Here is a 7856-nt window from a genome sequence, read left to right on the forward strand (position 1 = left end):
TGGAGGCAGCACTGCAGGTGGGGTCTGAGGAGAGCGGAGCAGAGGGGCAGAATCCCCTCCCTCCACCTGCTGCCCACACTGCTCTGGGTGCAGCTTAGCCCTGTGCTCCAGAAGGGCAGTTACATGCTGTGGCAGGGGCTCTGCACATGAAAACTGCAGCTGCACTGCCCAGAATCGGTATTTTAGATGTGTCTTGGTCACAGAAAGGGACCCTGCTCCTGTTCTGGAATATCATCTTTGCATTTTTATTGCAATTATCCAAGTAGGTGTGGGATAGCAGAACTGATACTCTGAGATCATTTTTATGTCTGCTTAACCCCTCTGCTCCTTTCACTCAACAGGATCAAGGCATCTGGCCTAAAGCTGCGGTTCTGCACTAACGAAACCCAAGCGACCCGGGAGAAGTTTGTGAAGAAGCTCCAGGGCATGAGCTTTGACATCTCCGTGGCCGAAGTCACCGCCCCAGCCCCAGCAGCCTGTCGCATTTTGAAGGAACGCAGCCTGAGGCCACACTTGCTCGTGCACAATGGTGGGACGACACTGCAGCAGATGCAGAGACACGTAGGGGAACAGCCCAGAGATGTGGGTGTTTGGAGGAGAGCAGTGTATTCCCATAGCTCGTGTGGGGAAGAGCTCCCAGCTGTTGTTTTCCAACAGGGAAAAGCTTTTTCCTGAGTCATGAGAGTGTGGAATAAACTTTAGTGGTCTGGTCTGAGTGAGATCTCCATCATGGCAGTGGTATGGTGAAGGCACAGAGTTGTGCTGGGGGTCAGCAAGTGCACAGAGGAGTCTGCTGCTTAACCACAGAGACTAGGAGATAAGCGAGGTCTTGTGGAGAACATTACATTGCCTTTGTTATCATGACAGATCGGAGCCTGGGACAGGCTGCCCAGAGAGGGAGGGGAGGCTCCATCTCTGGAGATGTTCAAACCCACCTGGACACTTTCCTGGGCAACCTGGTGGAGGGAACCTGCTTTGGCAGGGGGGTTGGACTGGATGATCTCCTGAGGTCCTTTCCAGCCCCCACCATGCTGTGGTTCTGTCATTCTGTGACAGAAGTCTGAAGTTTAAAATGTTCTGTAGAATGTGGGTATGGAGAAAGGAGGTGGATCCTGTCCTTGCTGTTACACATTCTCATTCAGCTACCCAAGAGTTTGCCTCGGGTCTAGGTGCTCTAATGAGCCACTGAGACATGGGTGGCAGGAGCTAAGGCAAGGGTAGGAAACAGTTTATTTTTCTCTTTGTTGTAGGACAGATCAAGAGCAGGATCCACTCAGGAACAGAGGAATAGAAGGGTCTGAAGAACACTTGCTTCAGACTTGGATTTTTTAATGTTTTTTAGTGTATTATGTAATGAATGAAGGGAAACACAAATCTGGGGGAAACTATCAGCTCCAGGGGGATCTGAAATGGTAAGGGCTTTGTGAAATTATTATTTTTTTTCTCCTTCCATAGATCTTGTCCCTGAATTTGCTGAAATTGATAAAGCAAACCCAAACTGTGTGGTTATTGGAGATGCAGCAGAAAACTTCACCTATGCAACCCTTAACGAAGCTTTCCGACTTCTGATTGGGATGGAGAAGCCTGTTTTGCTCTCCCTTGGAAGAGGGTGAGTTCAGCACTGTTTCTTTCTCAAGCCTCTATATTTTTTTTTTCCTCCAGTGTCTTTGTACTTCATGGAGGCCAGATATGGGTGTGGGCTTTCACAGTACCAACTTTTAAGAAGTCAATCTGTGTGTCTGGACTGAGAGGCTGATCTGCTCAGGTATAGAATCACAGAATGGTTTGGGTTGGAAGGTACCTTAAAGATCATCCAGTTCCAACCCTGCTGCCATGGAAGAGTCCTCAGTGGGTATTTCAGTCACCTAACTTGGCCTCCTGTCCTCAACCACTTCCTTATAGTCTTTCCAGGGGTGTAAGAGAAAACTGAGGTGATTACACTGATACAGGTCTCTAAAAGGAGGTGGTGTGGGTGCTCCCCATGAGCCACAGTTGAGCCCTGTGCTGATGCAGGATTGCAGAGGGCACTGGAAGTCACTGAACTTGCCATGCCAAATTCTCCTGTTGACGTTGCAAATACTCATCAGTAGGGTGTCTGTGGTGTTACAGCACTGGGTGAAGCACCCCTTTAATTTCAGCTGTTGGTCTTTTTTCAGCAGACACTGCAGAGTAAGCAGTTGTGTGGGTGTTTTCCATCAAGTGCTAGAGGGTGAGAAATGTAGCTGCTCCTCTGAGGAGGAATTGTAGCAGCCTTTAGAGAACCTGGAGACACCGTGGTGTATAAGCACAGCAAATACCAGGCTCCCACTCTTCAAAATCAGTGTTCAAGAACAAGGTAGACCTTGATGAAACAATCCACATCTTTGCAGGTGGTGGTGGGAGGGTTAAATAGCTGTAAGCTATTTGTAAACCACTAGAGAAAGGACATTTTTTGCTTTAAGAGCAAGTCTGAGAACCTCTTCAAAAAACCATAGGAATCATGAGAGTTTGGATTTTGATGTGTGCAACCCCCAAGTGAATGAGTATTGCAAGAGGCCAGTAGGATTAGAGGCACTACTTGTCTTTTTATCTTTGACTCTGCAAGATCTCAGGGGTGAGAATTATTGGTTTAATCGCTGCCTGTAGCCATGTGTTCCTGTCTGAACTGAGAATAAATCATTTTTAATAGTGAAAGAAACCGAAACAAACAAAATCCAACAGGCCATGCTTGGATAAAGGGCTGTTGGTGTGGATTTGTGATGCCATTTGATCTTACAGCATCCTGAAGTTACTAGTGGTGAGAAGAGGACAGGTTTAGATTAGATATTAGGAAGAAGTTCTTCACTGTGAGGGTGGTGAGACAGTGTCCCAGGTTGCCCAGAGAAGCTGTGGCTAACAGTCCCTGGAAGTGTTCAAGGCCAGGCTGGATGAGGCTTTGAGCAACCTGGTCTAGTGGAAGGTGTCCCTGCTGCTGGCAGGGGGGTTGGAACTGGATGAGCTTTAAGGTCCCTTCCAATCCAAATCATTCTGTGATTCTATGATTCTATGATTCTATGATTCTATGATTCTATGATTCTATGATTCTATGATTCTATGATGAGGTGGTCCAAATATTCTGTTTCAGCCAACAGTTCTTCTTCCAGGGTTGCATCCTGCCAACATTTATAGTGGTTGAGGTGTGATACTGGGTGTTGCTACTGGCCATGGTGGCATAAATGACTCCTTGCTCTTTGAGTGGTACTTAAAGATGCCCTCTCTGAAAAGTGGCATTAGCATCTCTGCAGGTTGATTAATGTGTGTGAAGATGTCATACACAAGGGAGCACTTCATGTTGGTGGCTTGAGGATTGCTGTACCTGAGGAATAAGAAACCAGGAGAGTTTTATTTGTTAATATAGAAACCCTACCAATTTATGAAAGTAGCTGCAATACACAAACTCCACCTAGACTGCATTGGAGATGGGAGTAGATGTTCCTCTGGCTGTGTGGTGGCTGAGAAGAACTAAGGAGAGAGCCCAAGAGACATGGCTGGGTTGGTGAAGACCTGCAAACACAACTGTGCTTTTGAAGTGACAGATCAATTGTTTTGATAGTTTGAATATCAAAAGACATTTTTCATTATTCTCTGAACATTAAAAGTAAATTTTGACCTTCTGCTTACACATACAGGAAAAAATCCAGTCAGGGAATTCGGATGTTTTCCTTAAAAACAATGCAGTTAGATGTATTCTGAGATTCTAAACAGGAGGTTATTCATGCCAGCGCTGAATAATGACAAATCCCAATGGCCTTGAAGGAGTTATTTATATCTGTTGTGTGATGTATGGGCTGAAAAAAGACTATGCATGTTTAGCTTGAGGAAACCATAGTGACAACTTTTTTCAGTCGTTCAATAGACCATAATGGCCATGAAAAGCTTTCTTAGTTCATGGGTTATTGATCCAGCCGGGTAGAACTTCTCAGCAGGAAAATCCATTGTGTTGCCAGACCTGACACGCTCTGATCCTACAACATGGGTGAAAAATCCTTACTGTTCCTCAGAAGGATCAGGAGAAAACATTGAACCAACAGCAGAATGGCTAATGCACGTAAAATAAGCAAGTTTTGTGTTATGCAATATCATCTTTCAAAACCAAATAGAGAATCAACCTTTTTATTTTAAGATTTGCAACATGATCCATGCAGAAATGCCTTTATATGAAATTATCCGTTTATTTGGTCACTCATTGATGCAGACAGCTCTAAAGCAGACCCACTGTTATTTTTTAGAAATGTTATTTTCCATTTTAAAACACACATTTTTGCATATTCTGAGCTCAGTTTTCACCGTGAGCACTTTTTTTTAATAATGGATCATTTAGGTGATGTGAACGTGAGTTCTGACTGAGTTTCCCCGGGTAGATAGGTTCTCTGACTCAAAGCAGGGAGATTATAAATTGAATTAATTGTTCACCAAACTAGAGAAGCTTCATTGATGCAAGGGGCTGTGTACAAAAACCAGCCACAAGCCAGCTTCATTTTTAATGTGCAGAATCAGTGTAATTGGGTGGACCTTAACAAGGAGCCTACCTTGGGCAACGAGGTTGATTTTGGTTGAAGTTTTAGTTAATTCTGTAGAAAACAAAAGTGTCAGAGTCACTGAAGCAGAATGTCCTCCTCTTGAAAATGGAGTGATTTACATTTAGCATCTGTTTTGGGCTGAGAGTGGGAATTGGCTTTGTAATTTCTTCTGTCATGCCACTGTCAGAAAATTAAGCTGTTTACGCTAGACTATAGAAGGTTAATGGCTGTTCTAGCAAAGGTCAAGTGGTCATTTGAAAGGAAGGCTGTGCTGAATAATCGAAAATGGCAGAAGGATAAAGCAAAAAATCTTAACTGACTGCTCATCCTGCCTTTTTTCTTGTCATATAGAAACCTGTCACTGCTCTGATCAGGAGAGCTTGGAAAACCTGCGTTAGTGTGAATTGCTATTGCAGAAAAACACTGTAGATTTATTAATTAATTTGATGAGCTCCATGGCAATAGGAACATTTTTAGAAGGAGCACAAGTTAACTTGGAGGGCTTTCTTAGTCCCAATAAATGGTGCTCTGGCTTTCCTTGTGTGGGAGGCTGGTGATGAGCAATGATGGTCAACTGTTTGGGATCCTGGTCTAGTGGAAGATGTCCCTGCTGGTGGCAGGGGGGTTGGAACTGGATGAGCTTTAAGGTCCCTTCCAACCCAAACCAGTCTATGATTCTATGATTCTATGATTCTATGCTTCTATGATTCTATGATTCTATGATTCTATCCACTTCCAGAGATAAAGAAGGTGTTAGAGCTGCTGGTTGGTGCCAGCCCTCATCTTCTATCTGCCAGGGGCTTCCATCACTGATGAAAGGAAGAGCAATATAACCACTGTCCTTTGCGAGCAGCTAACACTCCATGCCATAAAATACAGGTCCAGTTCATCCTTGATATAAACCAGTTGAAATCTCTTTGAACCAGTGGAGTTGTGTCCTAGAAGCCAGATGGGCATCTGGTCTGAGATCTTTTCCCCAGCATTGCACGGTACTGAGTCCTGCCCTTTACTTAATTCCTGGTGTTAAATTAAAGCTCCAGAGTTTCTGATGACTTGACTTTTTGTTGCAGCCATATGGACATCTGTATAGGCACTGAAATAATAAAAGGTGGTTTCTTTGTATTTAACTGCCAACATTTCCATTTCATTGGAACTTTATCACTTTCATTTCCAGACGCTACTATAAAGAAACTGATGGTCTGAAACTTGATGTTGGAGCATATATGAAGGCATTAGAGGTATTTTATAGCTTGCATTATGTTTACTCGCTCTGTGCACCTTGTTAAAAGAGTAACTGGTATAAATATGGGTCATCTTATATAATTACTCACCTTGGTGGAGGAAATTTCCACAGATTGAAACTCCTTTGCTGCATTCTAAAGACAGGTGGATTCATTTGTTTTCTGGCTTTGTTAATTTTAAAAAATTTATTTCAAATGTGAACTTTTACCATTGTGGTACTTTTATTGGAAGTGAGGCCCCTTGAAAGAAGGAGTCAGGAAAAAAACCCCAAAAACCATGGAATATTGTCTGCAAGATACCCAAGAAAAACCGAAAGTCCGTTTTATGTTTGATGCAGTGTTGTTAACACAGCCCTTGCCCTTAACAGTTGATAGCTAAAGACCCTTATTCAGCAAGGTACTTAAGTGCAATCCTGTTTTTAAGCCTGATTAAGTCTGTGCAGAACTGGAACCCACTAGATAAGCCAACCTAAGGGTGAGAGGAGGAGAGAGTCATTATTTTCCCTTTTATAAGCTTGCTGAGAGATTAAAAAAAAATACAACATTGTGAATGCAGAGAATAAAGCAAATTAGGGTATTATACAGGCACAGAAACTACTGGTTATAGTGTCTGTTTGCAGCACATTCATTTGTATCTAGGTGAGTTTTGGGGTCATTTTTTGCCTCCCAGATAAGTTCAAGCTTCTAGTTGTCTAGGAACAAGCTAGAAAAAAACCCTTTTTCGGCATAGTACTGATACTTAGTTGCAGGAAAACAAAACTTTTTTGAATATGACTGGTCACTTGAATCATTTAAAATATGTCAAGTGGTTGAAGAAACCCTCTACATCTTTTAAGGCCCTCGAGTACTTTTGATCATTTCATATGAAGGATATTGAATCTGGCTGGTCACTTGAATCATTTAAAATATGTTGAGTGGTTGAAGAAACCCCCTACATCTTTTAAGGCCCTCAAGTACTTTTGATCATTTCATATGAAGGATATTAGGCCCCACCTGGAATACTGCGTCCAGTTCTGGAGCCCCCAACATGAGAAAGACGTGGAGCAGCTAGAACAAGTCCAGAGGAGGCCACCAGGATGATCCGAGGGCTGGAGCAGCTCTGCTGTGAGGACAGGCTGAGAGAGTTGGGGCTGTTCAGCCTGGAGAAGAGAAGGCTCCGGGGAGATCTTATAGTCCCAGTACCTGAAGGGGCTACAAGAAAGCTGGGGAGGGACTTTTCATAAGGGCAATTAATGACAAAACAAGGGGAAATGGGTTTAAGCTGAAAGAGGGGAGGTTTAGATGAGATATGAGGAAGAAGTTCTTCACTGTGAGGGTGGTCAGACACTGTCCCAGGTTGCCCAGAGAAGCTGTGTCTGCTCCTCCCTGGAAGTGTTGAAGGCCAGGTTGGATGAGGCTTTGAGCAACCTGGTCTAGTGGAAGGTGTCCCTGCTGCTGGCAGGGGGGTTGGAACTGGATGATCTTTAAGGTCCCTTCCAACCCAAACCAGTCTGGGATTCTATGATTCTATGATATTTGCTATTTCTTTTAGAGTGATGCTCTTACAAAAATGAACAATACTGGGAGTGAGTCTGAAGTCTGTTCTCATGATGGAGAATGTACCTTGAGATGTTTCAGGAGGACTTTCTCTCCTGCCAGAGAACATTAAACATTTCTGTTATCCAAATTCTCTGATATTCACCTTCACCTGCTAATCCATTGTGTTATTTAAGGGCAGAAATCAACAATCACATACTTTTTATATGAGTGACTGGAGTGAAGGAGTTGAACAAATCCTTTTCTGATGAGCATGTTGTGTGCGTGTCTCCCTCTTTTTTTCCAGTATGCTTGTGATGTTCAAGCTGAGGTAGTGGGAAAACCATCAAAAATGTTTTTTGAGTCAGCCTTAGCAGAAATGGGTGTTCCACCACAGCAGGTAAGGTTTCTGGTGCTGTGACCACTGTCTGTGCCATGTTGTTGTGTCCACTGATGCATTTTTTCTGTTTTGCTGTCTTTCACAGAAAGTTATAGAAGAGTTTGAAGGGAATGTGGCCAGAGGGACATGGTAAAATTTGGGTGGATATACAAATATTTTTTT

The 7856-nt window shown here is 43.3% G+C and overlaps 1 protein-coding gene across 1 annotated transcript; it reads left to right on the plus strand.

The window, feature by feature from the left end:
• Positions 1 to 341: 341 nt before the first annotated feature.
• On the plus strand, positions 342 to 7694 carry LHPP (phospholysine phosphohistidine inorganic pyrophosphate phosphatase; the record flags this gene model as incomplete). Its single annotated transcript, XM_029085936.1, has 4 exons — positions 342 to 529; positions 1456 to 1609; positions 5713 to 5776; positions 7602 to 7694. Coding segments are annotated over 4 exons (499 nt in total), but the record flags the coding sequence as incomplete, so codon positions are not given.
• Between the last annotated feature and the right edge of the window lie 162 nt (positions 7695 to 7856).

Source organism: Antrostomus carolinensis, unplaced genomic scaffold (genome assembly GCF_000700745.2).
Source record: "Antrostomus carolinensis isolate BGI_N321 unplaced genomic scaffold, ASM70074v2 scaffold32020, whole genome shotgun sequence".
Taxonomy (NCBI): domain Eukaryota; kingdom Metazoa; phylum Chordata; class Aves; order Caprimulgiformes; family Caprimulgidae; genus Antrostomus; species Antrostomus carolinensis.